Source organism: Montipora foliosa, chromosome 13 (genome assembly GCF_036669935.1).
Source record: "Montipora foliosa isolate CH-2021 chromosome 13, ASM3666993v2, whole genome shotgun sequence".
Classification (NCBI taxonomy): Eukaryota; Metazoa; Cnidaria; class Anthozoa; order Scleractinia; family Acroporidae; genus Montipora; species Montipora foliosa.
The window spans coordinates 32296299-32312956 of NC_090881.1; the positions used below are offsets into that span (position 1 = coordinate 32296299).

General features: G+C 38.9%; 1 protein-coding gene across 2 annotated transcripts in view; it reads right to left on the reverse strand.

Moving 5' to 3' along the window:
- Positions 1-132: 132 nt before the first annotated feature.
- The window catches only part of LOC137982279 (uncharacterized), a 24218-nt gene continuing 7692 nt past the window's right edge, over positions 133-16658 (reverse strand). For both annotated transcript variants that reach the window (XM_068829356.1, XM_068829355.1), the window contains exons 2-5: positions 12452-12591; positions 4883-5080; positions 4230-4329; positions 133-3087 (exon numbers count right to left, since the gene is read on the reverse strand). In XM_068829356.1, the coding sequence (XP_068685457.1) occupies positions 2867-3087; positions 4230-4329; positions 4883-5080; positions 12452-12523 (591 nt within the window). In that variant the 5' untranslated portion in view covers positions 12524-12591 and the 3' untranslated portion in view covers positions 133-2866. The remainder of the gene's footprint in view (positions 3088-4229; positions 4330-4882; positions 5081-12451; positions 12592-16658) is intronic.

The window sequence follows — 16658 nt, forward strand, 5'->3', positions numbered from 1 at the left end:
TAGATTGAAATGTAAATTACTTATATTCGCCTGCATTGGCCTCAATTTCATGCTTTATCCAGTCCCATCGTGGTAAGTGAATTTTGCATTTTTACGACCTTTGAGATAATAGTTAGCCTGTGCAACTGGTGCTCATTTTTTATTAAAATGTCAACAAATTCAGCAAAGATAAATAGTTTTCAGTTCACTTTTTGTAACCTGCACTACTCTTTTAATTATAACTAAACTAAAAAGGAGAAGAAAAAAAAAGATAAGGCAGAAAAATTGGTTAAAAGACAAACTATTGCATGATAGGTTTAACATTTGAATCCTTCATAGGGAAGATCTCGTTGAAGTCACAACTGCATTCTTAACGCCAACTAGAGCGTCATCACAGTTCCATGTTTCAGTGGTTGGCATCAAGAAAAGATTAGGGGAGCGAATACATCCACCATACATGGGCCTCTTCTAATGATTTTTTTTCAATCTAAATTTAGTCCGTGGTCAGGATGCGCGGCTGATTTTAGGAAGACACCTGATTAGTTATCATTGGCTGCGCGAGAATAGGCACGAGACCAAAATTACTTTCACAGCATTGCTCGAAGCTTAAAATAAATTGAAAAAACTATCATGGACCTTGTCGCCCGGGGGCCATGCTGGTCAAAGTTAGAGCCTCTCGTTGATGTGTTTGGAAACGAGTTTAGGGGATGCAAAACAATAGTTTTCAGTCCCTCGGGGCTCAAAATGGCTGCCATGTGAAAGAGGCCCATTGGGCTTAGTGATGTGTTCTCTCCTCTCATCCTCTCTTGTTGGCATATATTTAATTATAAAAAACTGAATTATGGATATCAGATTTCCAGCATTTTCATTGACTTGCCGGACATAGGCTACCAGTTCATATATCTAATATACCTAATATGGTCAAGGAACGTGTCAGCAATAAAGCGAGCTGAAAACATTTTGCAGCTATGAGAAAAAATGGCCGACAAGAGCCGCTTAGGACCGACCGCAACTGACTGTGGTAGAAATCGACGCGCTTTAGCCAACAATACTAAAATAAAATCAACATGGAAGAATTGTTGATCCTGGAGTTTTTAATAAAACAAATTTATTATTGTACTCGGGCTAGCCTGTGTACACCCCCGATTTTTTCCACGGGAGGAGGAAGATGTACACAGGCTAACTCGGGCTTGCTGGATAGAAAATGATTATAACCATCCACCTCGTCGAGCGCTTCCACCAGCGCTGCCTGCGCACCATCCTTAACATCCACTGGAGCGACTTCATCACCAACGTTGAAGTCCTTGAGCAGGCTGAGGTTTCCAGCATCGAAGCCATGATCTTGAAGTACCAGCTCCGATGGGCTGGTCATGTCTCCAAAATGGAAGACCATCGCCTCCCAAAGATCGTCATGTTCGGCGAACTGCCCTCTGGCCATCGTGAGAGAGGGGCTCCTAAAAAGCGAGTCAAGGACAGCCTGAAGAAGTCGCTCACTGCCTGCAACATCGACCACAGGCAGTGGTCTAACCTTGCTGCTGACCGTGTGGCCTGGCACCACACAATCCACCAAGCTGCTGCCCAGTTCGAAGTGGACAGGAAAAATTCACTCGAAGATAAGAGACAGAGGAGGAAGGCCCGCGCCGCCTCCACCACCACACCAAACATTTCTTTTCCCTGCAGTCACTGCTCACGGCCCTGTCTCTCCCGCATTGGTCTGGTCAGCCACGAGCGCGCCTGCAGTCGACGTCAACGTGGACTAACTTCTCAAATCTTCGTTCGCGAAGCCAAGCCATGATGATAACCATCTCAGCGCTACGCACCTCGTTGGTTATCTATCACTTCATATCCAGCGCGCCCTCGTAGAATAATTGTTAAATAACAAGAAATTTCATTTACGAAAATCTCCCCTTATCCCGCGTGGTTTTCATTCACATGATCGACAGCCACGAAAAGAAGGGAGAACTGTCACATAATTATAGAGGTCAAATTCAATTGGATGAGGCACAAACATGTCCACCGTTTTCGTCTAGGGACACTAAAACGGCGGCCGCGAAGTCTAGTGAAAACCGACATTATGCCGGTATCTTTTGCTCGTGAACAAAATGTTAAAGGTTGGTTTCTTAAAAAAAGCCTAGCCTAGGGCAAAGCTTTTTCTTAGAAATCCGTTACATACTTGTAAACCAGAAGTGGAGGAAAACAACGAAATGCTCCGCAGTTTTGTGCTTTTTCATATGATCGTCACCACAACACAGAATCAAGGATTGGAATACGGACGCAACGTGCCTGCCCAGTTGGTATAATAACATCAGGGCTGTCATGTTGGCCCCGGGAATTGAACTCAGTCTTTGAGAAAATACTTTCTTGTGTCTCGCGAACCCAAACGGCAGCCGGTCACGTGTGTAAAAGCGGCCAGCCGGAACTTCGCGAAAGGTTCGCACCCGTTAAAAAGCCTTTGACAGAAGGTGGTCACCTGGTGAAAATTGCACGACAAATATTTCTAATTTTTACGCGACTTGCGCAGCGTTGAAACGAATTAGGTATAAAACTGACAGAAAACAGCGCCAAAAAAGAAACAGCTTTAACTTCACGTAGGAAATCACCAAAAGACACCGATGATAAAAAAGGAGAAAAAAATAGAAACGCCAGGCCGAAATACAACGACTCACAAACAATGTATTCGATTCGACACCCGATGCAAGATCCGAATGATCCGTTTGAATTCAGCTATTTTAAAAGGTGGAAACCTTCGGGAAATGTTTGGTCGCCATCTTGAGAAGGAATTGTAATGTTTTAAGCTTTCAAACGCGACTACTACTCTGTTGCCAACGAAATCCTGTAAAAACAATAAACAATAAATAGCATCAAATATACAAGGCCATCGTCGAATTCAAGCTTGCTCAACCGGCGGTCGCATCTGGACGGTTGTATTAACATTGGTTGCCATGACAGCAGGAGCCATTGGAGTGACAATCACTACCCCTCTGTTGGTAGGCCTTGATTTGCAGCAACGGCAGAACAACAGCAACATAATAGCTAGGAATATTATTGGTCCAAGGATCACTGCTGCTTTAAGAACACCACTCAAATCAAACCACCAACCAAAGATTCCTAAAGAAGAGAAATTTCGGTCCGATCACCGAAAGAAAATTGTTACCACTTCATAACAATTTTGGCTTAAAATGTGAAATACACCTGTCTCGCAAACATGCACAGAACATAAAGTCGAGGCTAAGCTATTCTGGCGTCTCTTAGTGTTTGGAAAACGTCGCCAGTTGTATCATAGTTAATAGAGGGGAATGGTTATGAAACCCGACAACTTTTTCTTTGTTGTAGGTTTTTGTTCTCTTTTTTGGCCTTGACCGTGCACAAAACACAATAGTTGTTTACTCCGTACCGAGGAACTAACCAATAGAAACGTCTTGGTTACGCAATTCACGCATATTGTATGAGCGCAAAACAAAAGATTGTGCTCGGTCGTGGACTTTCCAACCTAAATCTTGGCATCTTTGTTTGCTCCTATGACGTTTGCCGAGTTTCCAAACCAGCCCTCTCTATTAACTATGGTTGTATAGAAGAATCAGAGAGTGCAAAAAAGTATCAACGTTTGAACTAAGCGGGCTGAATATTCAAGCGCAGTTTAACTCAAGCGTGCTGGAATCTTCTTCCTGCCTTAAACTTAATTTGTCTATTCTCCTATAAAATGATAAATTTGTTAAAGCTACACTGATAAGTAAGTCTCATTTTGATTTTTTTCAAACTGGTGCAATTGTTCATGCCATGGTAACCCGTCGCTAAGTAATCGGTCCCGGATCGGTTCCTTTTCCAGGTCATCGTCCCCTCCCTCTCGATCCTTCCCTCAATGCACTTCCAATTTGAGCTGAGTAAGCTGTTAACGACCCCTCTGGCACAAAGGCAGTTTGTGATCTTTGAAAGGGAAGTGAGATTTATCTCTTTCCATGCTATATTACATTCATCGTTTGTTCTTTATGCGCGTGCGAAGATCAACTTTGAATAGCCCCGATAAACTACTTGGCAAGGTTTTCAAGGTGGTCTGCACTCAAAATATATTCTGCGCGCTTTTCCTCACAAAAAAAACTAACTTCTTAGCTCTCTTTTACGAAGACATAAATGAATGGAAAAAAACTCTGTGTCAGGGTCTATTTATCTGGTTAAACGAAAGCGTTTGCTTAATTTCTGTTAGTATTTAAAAATGGTTTGACTGTGGCTGTGCAATTAAAGTCGATACTTGCCACAATCGTCAGTTGAGATCGGCAGGTCTCCATCTAGAACAGGGACTTTGATTGGATAAACGCTTTGTCCCAAGATTTCTGCTCCCGCCAACAGTTTCACCTGGTGAAATTGAATGATGTGAGTCATTCTCGTCACATGAATTAGTCTTCATGCCCAGCCTCTGGCGGCTAGGAAGGGCAGGCAGCACGGTTTTATATTTCAGCAACCTTGAACCCAAGCTCAGTTTCTCTTTTTCACCTTTTGAGGAAAAGCAGGGGGAAAGCGGGGGGAGCGGGGGGGGGGGGGGGGGAGTAAAATGAGAGCACGGTGGACCTCAGCTTTGTCAGTTGAATTACTATTACGAGTTATCGACATTAAATATGGTCGCTTTTCTTTGAAACAAATTCGTCTTTTTATCCAGAACAGCTTTCCTGTCAAGTATTGTGCATAAGAACAAGAACAAGAACAAGAACAAGAACAAGAACAAGAACAAGAACAAGAACAAGAACAAGAACACGAGCATTTATTTTACAGATGCATGTGATGTGCATCATAAACTATCAAGGCACAACGTCCCGTTTAGGTTCATTAAACAAGAAAAAAGTAGAGGAACAAGGAGTTCGCCCCTAGCCATGAGTGGCTGCTTAGGTTTATTAATGGAAAAAGAACTTACCTTCATATTTATGTTGGATCCATCATCAGAAAGATCAACTTGTGCATACACACCAGCAGAAAAGATAGAAGGCAAAGAGACTGTGAATCCGGGCACTGCTACGACATCGTTACTAGTGTAAGAGTGAGACCACGTGATATCCAGACTCGGGACATTCATGGAGGCTGTTACTGAGACTGGGTCATCACATTTCTTGACCTGAGGGACAGAATAATTCAACATCGTCTCCTTAAGGCCGTTCGCGCCAATTGTTTCTGCGCATCCTTACTGCGCATGCAAATGCACACGCCACGTCATACACGAGCGCGCGCGCTAAGTAATAAAATGAGAAACAAAAGGCCATTGCTATAGCTTTGCCTGGATTTAACGCTCTTGGACATTCGGTGACCCCTATTTTTCTTTCCAGGAACGGATTTTATTTACAATTATCTCCACGTTGTCCAAAAATGAACAAAAAATCAATGTGGGAAGTTAAAAAAATTTCAAGAATCCTGCTCACGGTACATCAAATCCTGCCATCTTGCGGCTGCAAGGCGCGTGAAACTTTGGTCGCTAAGTGCGAACTTGATCTTTAAGGAACCTCACCAGTAAACTAAATTCACTTAATAAGTCCACTTAAACAATATTTGGCAGAGAAGATTTCACTTCAAAGATTTGATTGCAATATATTTGGGTTTACAGACACTGGCCTTATTCGCTAACGAAGCCCGATTTTATCACATTTTGGGTGTTTTTCCGGGCATGTTCTCTCCAAAACGAAGTCGGTGACCCCCCATTTTTTTTACATTTCTGACATAACTAACTCATCATCTTACAGTGGTAAAAGTTTCAGAAAAAAATCAATGTTGAAAAATTTTCGCGCGAACGTCCTTAAGTAGTGATGCATCAAATACAAAAATCTGAGCTTTTTTGAGCAACATCAGAGGCAATATTTGTGTAAACTAGAAACAACGACAGAATTTTTATTAGTGCATTCCAGAAGAGGAATAATCACTTTAAAGCCGACTTGCGTCTAACGGAAATCACAAAAGACATAAAAGCCTTCATCTGAAGAGAAGACAGGCACAAGAAAAAATGGCCGCGCGAGCTCCTCCTCAATGAAAAAGGCCAAGAAAACGAAATGTTATAAAAGACTAACACATAAACAACTTCTCAAAGTCTCAAGTCTGTGTGGTACACTATTATTTAGTTATTGGCCGAAACGTCTCAAGTAACTTTTTAAAGCTTTGTATGGAGACGCCATTTCAAAATGGCCGTCGGAAATCAAAAGAAACATTTGGAATTCACTTTGCCATGAAAACGCGTTCTTTTCACTCATGAACTGGAACACATACGCATCACAATCTCTTAGGACTTGAAACGTTGCAACTGTTGAAAGTTGAAAGGAAAGGCCTTTTTTTCCAACCAAACAGCCACTATCTTGGTGTCACGCAAGGCGAAATTCGGAAATTAAAAATAGCGATATTTCTTGTTAACAAACATTGACGTCACATTTCTTTTGATATTCAAATTTGCAAACCAAGGAACAAAGGAAGTCATTGTTTCAACAGCCAATTGGGTTCTGCTTGGCATATTAATAACAATAGGTGACGTCACGAGAAACATCGCTATTGACGCTGCGGCTCCAAAAGCGAGGGAAAAGATTTAAATATAGATTATCTTCAAGGTGGTGCAGGTATAAATTTCGTGATTTTCATTTTAGGATTTAATGATGTCACGTGAAGACGATCTATAGAATGTTTTCACGTGACCTCATGGCGGACATGTTGGTATCCCTAAACAAAGGAACGGCAGCCATGTTGGTGTCCCCAACGAATCCTCCGAGAATTGATCTCTATCATCATGCAAACGTTTTCTTTGGTTTCCGTGGAAAAACGAGGTTACTGATCACATGAATGAAAACACTCTATACGTATGGCTAGCAACAATAATATTAGGGAGCTTAAGCACGCGCGTTTTTGAGACGCAGACGGCAACCGGAAGTGAGTTGTTTTGTCTCTTAAGTTGTCTTTACACAATCAAATTTACATTGCTAAGTATCTTTTCCTCGTTAGAGATGATAAGTATAAAAATCTGGGAGACACCACTGTCATGGCACGCGAAATGTTCTCTTCCGGTTGCCGTCCGCGTCTCAAAAACGCGGGTGCTTAAGCTCCCTAATACCAATCTCGTACCCAGAGTCCTCGGGCTTCTTGGTCAGTGGGTGAGCCCCCGGAGAGACTCTGGAATAATGGACTTGAACTATATTTTTGATTGGCCGCTTGCGTAACAATGGCAGTCCGACAGGAAGTCGGTAAGTAGTTTGGAAGCCCCAGAATTTGGAGGGAGATTCAAAATCTAAAACTAGTTTCAGTGCCGTTTCAGTTTTTTCCTACCTCAGAAATATATAAATCACAAAAATAATAAAACGATGAGGTTTGAATTATGTCTTATACCGCACGGGAATTTTCCCACGCTGCTAAAAAGTGATTACTGTTGCTGTTGCAAAAGTACCGTGGGAAAACATTACATCAGTCTCTTTGAGGAGAAATCCGTGGAATAAGGTCTTGTCGAAGCCATTCAGAATTACGGAAGCATCAAATTGTAGTAGAAGAGGACATTTGTGTCGTTTCCACAAAAATTTGTCGATCGTGTTGCTTGCACGATGGCATTCTGAACGATGGAATGTACGCTGAAACACTAAAAATACACTTACCTAAAGCGTCAGAGGTTTCACCTTCACTTGCTCTTACAGCAAGCCAATGATCATTTCGCCAGTTTCTTTGTGTGTAAGGCTAAAATTCTTGTTTCTCGAACATTTTCAACCCGCCATTTCTACTGTTTACGGTTTTCTCTTTTCTGTTTCCGTTTAAACTCAAGCATACGTAATAAGACCGGAACCCACGTTTTCTGGGAAAAACGATTATCCCAGAGTCTTTCCGGGCGCTCACCCGCTGACCAAGAAGCCCGAGAACTCTGGGTACGAGATTGCAATAATACTTGTTCCGCTATTACACCGTTTTACCATATTTGGTCAACAGGACGCGCAAAATATGAGACGGTAATCTACTGTAGTGCCTCGGTTTGACCGGTTTGGAACACGGCAAATACGAACGGAACGGTCGACGGAACGGGAGTTTTTCAATGAAGGAAATTCCTTGCATACGGAACCCGCGCCCGCAGTGCGCGCGGCAGTCAAAACCGTGCTATCCTGTCAATCATTTGCCCTTTCACCGGAAACAGGGCATTTCGGTTGTGCGTAAATGACATTGTTGTGGATCTATCCCGTCGAAAGGACGCTACCAAAGTGTTCATTCGCGAAGTCAGCACAACTAAATACATTACTATGGTTTTGCCGTCTTCTTACACTTGATTCGAAAATATCAGCCTGAATTCGTCTTAGAATAGTTAGAAAAAGCACAAATAACAGCCAAAGCACAACAGCTTACGTTCGAATTTTAAATGGTTTCCTGGCCGTCTATTAATAGTGTTCACGTGAATTTTAAATGGGGTATCGGGAAAGAAAAATTGTCAAGCTGATATGTGTTTCGTGTAAACATACATTTTCAAGTAGCAAAAATTTGTATAAGCACTACAAACCCTTTACTGACCATTACTCGAAGAAACTCCCTTTATAAGCTGCAAGGAAGCCGCTGATGAATTTTGCACAAAAACCTCGGCCCCTAACACCGGAAAGCCAGACTTGGAAAGTTTTTTTAGCGGAAGGCTCACTACTAAGGAAGAGCTTCTAGAGCTTGCCCTCCCGCAGGTCGCCAGATAGGTGCAAACAAGCTGATTCATGTCCGAAAAGAGTAAGATCTAGAAAGTGCAGTCAAATTTTGTTTCTTGTATTGTGCGAAAATTTATTCAAAACTTTTCCCTCACTCCCAAATAAGAACTTGTTGTGTCTTGCAATTCTACAGTGAATTACTATTAGGCCAATACGAGAATTAACATCAAAGAGGCACTCCCAGGGGTTTGGGGGAAGAAGAGAACATGGCTTATTTGAACTGGGGAACAGAGGAACAATATCAAAATATTTTAGGGAACAAGGGAAGAAAACCAATATTTAAATTTTAGGGATACAAAAGCTGGGAACAAGTTTGAAAGTAATTTGAGGAATAAGGAAACACAAGCAAATATTTAAAGGGAACAAGGACCCCTCTCCCCAGGAGGGCCTCATTAAATGTTCTGTCTCTTTCATCCAACAGCTCCAACAGCTCCACCAATTTTTGAATGACCTACACGAAAAGAAGACTCTCTTAGAGAAATAAATTATTTATAATAACATTTTGGCATGCAAAACAATGCTCAGATGCTTACAAGCACCCACATGCCCGTGTTTGTAAAAAAGCACCATGAGCTATTCCTTGCAGCTGGTTTAGGCATTGTTTCATCTTTCAACATTGGGCAAAACCAAACCTACTCCATTCTCAGAGGGCACTGGGGAAAGAAGCTAAAAGAAAAAGCTAGCCTTAATCCAATTCTCCCAAGGCAATCTTTAAAGAATAAGATTATTGAAGGAACAATTTTGAGTGCCAACCCTAAAATAAGTCTTTTAAAACAAGTGCAAACAATATTAATAGTCTTTAAATTCACAAAATGTCCCATATTCAATTAGATTTGGCTGCAATATTCCTTAAAACTAGGCAGAACTATTTACCATAAAATGTGGAACATTTCCTGTCTATCTAAATATGCCACAAATTAGGGCTCCAAAAAGCAACCAGTTAAGTTTTTAGATAAAGATAGTGTCTCTATGGAGATGTGACACAATACCTAAAAATTAAATAATTTGATGCGATCAAGACATTGAATGAACGATATTGGCTGTGAGTCCATTGACTCATGACTCATTGACTCATTTAACTCATAAAACATGCATTCTCTGAATGAACAAGCAATAAACAAACTGCAGCAATGTATTTGAGGTTCACAAAGTGGGAATGAAAAAAACAATTCCTCATTTGATGTTTCAAATATATGCATTTAAATTAATTTTCTATCAACAATTCAAGGGCCTGACTTTTCAGTGTCTATTCACTGGTATTGATTTATGTTTCCATGATAAGTTTGAAAGTGCATCTGGCAACCACAGTGCCCTATGAAATGGGAAATAACTTTAACATACCCTTTAAACTTAAACATTTTACAAGGGACAACAACAACAACAACAACAACCTTTATTACCAAAATAAAGTTAAAGATTACAACAAACCAAGGTAATGTTTACTCAGAATAACTAAAAAGCTAATCGAGCTGAGTAAAACTAAGTAGTGTTTAATATAGGAGGTAGCTTGGCACTAGAGCTTGAGTAAGTAAATTACTGTAATTAGTCAAAAAAAGAGAAGAAAGAGAAAATAGATAAATAAATAAATACATTCCAGTTGAAAACTCATGAGCAGTAAGACTGTAAGATGTTTAACTTGACTTTGTTTTTAAACGTTTTGATTGGGAGGTGTTTAATACTTTCTTCAAGGTGATTCCAAACTTTTACAGCTGCAAAGCGAATGTTGAATTTACCATAGTTTGTTTTGATGGTATTGATATAATAGGTTGATTTAGGGTTGATATAATAGGTTGTTGATGCCCTGTAAAGAACAAAGAATAAATTGAAAGGAGAGTTGGTCTGGAGTTTATCCACAATGGACAGTTCATGGCTGCATTCACCAATGTAGAGAACAAACACATCAAGTTTCTTCTCAAGCAACCAAGTGTTCAAGGAGCTATTCAATTTCCAAAGAACACTATGGTAGTGTACCAGTACCTGGGTGAATTCGGGTACCTGGCCTGAAAATGAAACTTGTAGGGCAAAAAAACTTGTTGAGCTTAGTACTTAAACTGGGTAGATAATTATGTCTACAAGTATTGTCTATTCAACCAACAGTTTCTCCTAATTTTGTGTACCATTCACTTGTTGGCCATGTTTCCTTAACAAAAAATCGCAAATTCAAGTACAGATTCAACTACAGATTCAAGTCCTTTCAAATCTTTGCGCCACAAGGAACAAACAAAAAAATACAAGCACTGAAGAACAAACTGCTCAAGAATGCACGACTCCTTTTGAAACAGCAGAACAGGATCCTTGAGTCACTAAAAAAGTGCTGCATGCTATCTACGCGTGTTTGCAGAACGATCGCAAGTTGTAATCATTGAAAACAACACTCCACTCCAGATCTGATAGACGATGATCGTCCAAGACTCGCCAAGCACGTGGAACAACAGGATTATTCGGTGTTTCGCACAGCAGATGAACGAAAAATTGTTCCCCTCACTATTAAGTTCCAACCCGATAACACCAATCTTGCCCAAATACAACAACAATTTCGAATTCGGCAGCAGGCAAGCTCATCACAAGCTATCGAAGTTGGCATAAAGCAGCATAGCGCTTCACCTGAAGTTCGATCATGGTGGACACAAACAAGGGGTGAAAGAACTTCCTGAGGTCAGACGACGAAATGTGATTGACCCAACACTCGTTAGAGCGGCTCAGTTATCGGACATCAAAGTGCTGAACAAACCAAGGGATTTCGTCATAAAAATGTTCACTCAGCAACGTCTTCTTCTTCTTCTACTGAATAAAGTTCAAAAGCGGTCCTGGTTGTTAATCACATGCTAGCCCAATCCATAAACTGGATAAAGAGGATTGGCAAATTGATTGTCAGAACAATGGTCATGTTCAAAGATGCGACGGTCAAGAGAGTCCAAGGGAAGGCTGAGCGAATGTCCACAGATCTAACCAATCAGAATGTAAACAATTGGCGTGACATCGGATAGCACAGTTTTTCCCGCTCGCTGAATTCTGATTGGTCAGTTTAAATTTCAGTAGCCCTCGCCGTATGCAAGGTTGTTTTTAAATTTAGCTTGTCATCGCTTGTACGCAACTGGCAAAATATCCGCGGGTGCTAATATGTTAAATCCATTCGCAATTGTTGGACGTAAGTTGGCCAAACTTCCTTCAACTTTGAAAACAAGAAGACGTTCTTTCAAATTTACAGGGTCACCTCGCAGCTCTTACAAGGTCTCACCTGATTGGAGACCACCCTTGAGGTTTAACAAAAGAACAAATAACAGAAACAATGGACCCTAGGCCTAAAACAAAAGGGCTGCAACTCTATCCTCTAGGGTCCATTGTTTCTGTTATTTGTTCTTTTGTTAAACCTCAAGGGTGGTCTCCAATCAGGTGAGACCTTGTAGGAGCTGCGAGGCTACCGAATTTACAACTTGACAATATGACCGTGTAAGGTCATATGTTATATGTCATATGATATGAGTTGACTGTCATATGATATGAGTTGACTGGAAATATGATTCTAATCATTTCTTACTGTTTTATAGTTTTAAATATTTTATTGAATATTGTAATTACTTTGAGAATTTCAACTATTTAATCATTTCTCATTGTTCTATAGTTTTAGATATTTTATTGAATATTGTAATTACTTTGAAAAGCCAGAATTTGGAAAGTAATAAAGTTATTATTATTATTAACCGCAACGGATTCGAGTGAGTAAATTAGAACGCTGGAAACGTAATATCCGAGATTGAAATTTTACCAAAATGAATTAATAATACGATATATATCTGTACCTCAAGTTTGAACGTGATTTGCTGGTCAGCAAAGTTCATGTTACATGTGAGTGTGCTACAGTCATCACTCATGCTGCAGCCGTCATCAAGGTTTATACTCGAAGACGGCGACCCAGAGCAATATCCTCTGCTAAAGTCAGCTAAAGAAAAATAGAATCATTTACTAAATGGTAATTGATAGCGGAATGTATTGCACGGTTATTTCAAAACCCTATTTTGGGGAAATTGCCGGAACCTCCACAAGTAAAGTAAAAAGAGTAGTTTAGATGCCATAAAATCAAGTAGTGTATAAGAGAAATTTGAGTTTCAGAAATCCACCAAACCCATCCAAGAAATCAATTGCCCTAGAGTTCACACTTTTTTCAGCCCTATATATTGCACCCAACAAGAATCACAGATCATTCAGCAACTTTGATTGATAATGTTTTTTTTCAATTCACTTGAGCACTTTACAAGTAGTGGTAACGTAGTGTATGATCTCACTGACCACCCTCCAAATTTTATAATTTTTAATAAATTTTCAACACTTCCTTGCAATATCAAAATATTCAAAAGAGGTTACTCAAAATTTGATTAGCAGGTCTTACTCAGTGAGATTCAATTAATTGACTGGGAAACTGTTTTTGTATCCAATGACACTGCACACAATACGTTTAAATCTGTTTTACTCAAATTTTTCTCGCATAACAGACAAACATATACAGTCAAACAACAATCTAGGAGGGAAATAAGGCTCAAATCAAAACCATGGATAGCTAATGCTCTACGAAAGTGTATTCAAAGTAAAAATAATTATTAGAAGAAATATCTTAAGACAAAATTTATTTATTATCACGTAAAATTTAAGCTACATAGGAATAAATTAAACCACCTTTCAAAAATAAGCAAAAAACAATATTATAATGAATATTTTTTTGGAAACATTAAGGATGGCAAAAGGATTTGGAAGGGCATTAAGCAAATAGTAAAATGTAAGCCACAAACTAGCCAGAGGCTCATTAAGATTATTGATAACAACTCTGAAATAACTGAACCTAAACTTGTTGCCAATGCATTTAATAATTATTTTACCAATATTGGTAAAAATTTAGAAAATGAAATACCAAGTGCACCCAATAGCCCAATGGTATATTTAAATAATCCAATATGCAATAGTTTTTATATTTTTCCCACCACATGTAGTGAAATTGAAACCGAAATATCTCAGCTAAAAACTGGTAAGTCTGTAGGGCCATCCAGTATTCCAATTGGCATACTAAATACTAAACCAATATATCATAACCACTGGAGATTGTTTTTAATGCTTCCCTTTCAACTGATGTTGTTCCCAGTGACTTCAAATTAGCAAACATCATACCTGTATTCAAAAAGGGATTACAGTTTTGCTTGTGCAATTACCGTCCAATCTCCCTCATTTCTGTCTTTAGTAAGCTCTTAGAAAAACTCGTATATAACAGACTAATCAAAAGTTCTTAGAAAAAAAAAAACAAAATCCTATTTGAAAATCAATCTGGTTTCAGAGCTAAGCACAGTACACACCATGCAATTCTTTGCATAATTGATAAAATTCAGAAAGCAACTGCATGATGATCGAAGCTATTCCTGTGTTATACTCCTCGATTTTACTAAAGCATTTGACATCGTCAGTCATCAGATTTTGATTAATAAATTAGAGTATTATGGTATTCGAGGTATTGCCAAAGACTGGTTTATCTCTTACCTCAGTGACCGACAACAAGTTGTTACTGTCAATAATGCAACATCCTCTAAATGCAATGTAAGTTGTGGTATCCCGCAGGGATCAGTACTTGGTCCACTGTTGTTTTTATTATATATAAATGATTTCCACTGTTGTTCAGATATCTTCGATTTTCATCTTTTTGCAGATGATGCAAATTTGTTTTATAAAACTAAAACTAGAAACATACTAGAAACGGCAAACACAAATGTTGAATTAAATAATATTCACATATGACTCTGTGCCATTAAGCTTTTACTTAATATAGAAAAGTCAAATTTTGTGATTTCCCATCCACCTCAAAAGAGGTTACACTCTCACAACTTCAGCCTAGCTATAAATCATAAGCAACTTAAGCGAGAATTCTGTATAAGGTATCTGGGCATTCTAATTGATTCAAATTTAAATTGGAAGGCGGGACCAAGGTTGAAGGTATTGTCAAGAAAGTTAGAAGAAGCATTGGTATCCTTTCTAAACTCCAATTGTATGTTGGCCTAGATATTTTATTAAGCTTATATTATGCCCTTATATATCCTTTTTTGACCTATGGAATAATTATCTGGAGAAATAATTATAAGACCACTCTTCAGCCAATTTTATTCTACAAAAAAAGCCATAAAAATGCGAATAATTACTTTCTCTAGATTCGATGAGCACTCTAGTCCCTTGTTTAAATCTCTCGAAATTATAAAATTTTTGGACCTAGTAGCTTTTTATTTAGCAATCTTTATGTTTCAATATCATAACCAATTACTACCACCTGTCTTTATTTCTTTTTTTCACTAAAATAACAGCTCCATAACTATAATACAAGGCTTGCTGCAAAACAGTCTTATTATCTCCCAAAAGCAAGAGCAGATTACGGAATATTCAATATCAGATTCCAAGGCCCTTCAGTTTGGAATTCCATTGACGAAGATATTTTAAAATTATCTCCATTGTCTTTGTTTAAAAGAAAAATGAAACAGCAATTTATCAAAGATTACTAGACTTCTGTACATCGATTTTGTAATTTTAAGATAAGAAATAAAAAATACTCTTTTGAAATAATAAAACTCTTTTGAAATGTAAGAATTTTAGTCACTTTAATATCCTGGTAGTTTACTTAACTCTATTTATCTATATTTTTGTGTGTATTTATGTTTGTTTGTTCTTGTGTCCCTGACCTGAACATTTTAATGCATCTTTTCTTTTAACTGGCTGCCTGGCATTTTTAACTTTTAGGTTATTTCTGGCAGCCAGCACCCCTATCATCTGCTGTATTATTGTTATTATAATTGTATAATTATTGTGTAATTGTTACGTGTAATTAGGCCTGGTTTAAACGTCGCATTTTACATGTGCCGAATAAGGTGGCTGAACAAAGTTTTTGATACCTGTTTCATTTACCTTTTTCTTTAAAACCCTTGATCCTTTCACTGGAATATCTAGAATTTTTCTGTTAAAGTTCAAATTATTTTCAATACTCTAGTTACTTATTTCCTAAAGTATTTTCGTGCCAAATTTCGTTAAATTCTAAGGAGTGGTTCTCGAGAAATAGGCGTATTTCCGAGAAAGCTATTCTGCATTCAATCGCATTTTTTTTAACTTACTACGCATGCGCTGCATTCCACTGGTTCTTTCGGTTCTTTCGATAAAGAAAAATCTGCAAATTGCGGAGTTCTTTGCATCGTTACCTTTTCTAACAAACATTTCTCATAAAGCACTTTGTTCCATTACGAGGAAAAATAGTACAGATAGCGGAAGCATTGAGGAAATAAAATAATTGCTGTATTGAAGCCACGCCGGGATGCCATGTTAAATTTTTTGGCAATCCTTGCGCGTGCTGCATTGTGTTAGCAAGAGCGCACGCGAAAACTGTGTTCGGCCACCTTATTGTGCTGCATTTATTACTGAGTTCACTACCAGTCCCCCCTTTAAGTTTCTCCGCCAATATGGTGGACAACAATAAAGAATCAATGTCCATGCCTTTCAAATATCATTCGCGTTAACAGGAGACGACATTACCTCCGGGGCATTACCTATTGGCAAGGAGAAGACGGCTTTTGACGGTGTTCGTTCTCTTTGGATAATTATGTGGCTAGCCTACATACGTATGTTTCATCCCTGCCAAGGGACTCATCAGAGACCTTTCGGCTAACTCGTCAAACAACGCGTTTGAAGTCCCGCTAGCATCAAAATGATGGTGGCAATCTGGCCTTATATAACATAAAAATTCCCAATTGCATAATCTGCCAATTAACAACCTGAAAAAGTGTAAGAATTTCATAACGGATAATTATGTGGCTAGGCTAGCCACATAATTATGCATTGTGACGCGGCAGATTTTTCTAGATGAATGTTAGAAATAGCACTGCTTTGAACAATAAATAGTCTCCATACTTTATCTTTTGTTTCAATTTAATTTGTGAAGCCATATTCAGAATAAGCCCTTGAAGAGGATGTGTCGTCAAACTTGCTTGAGTTGGA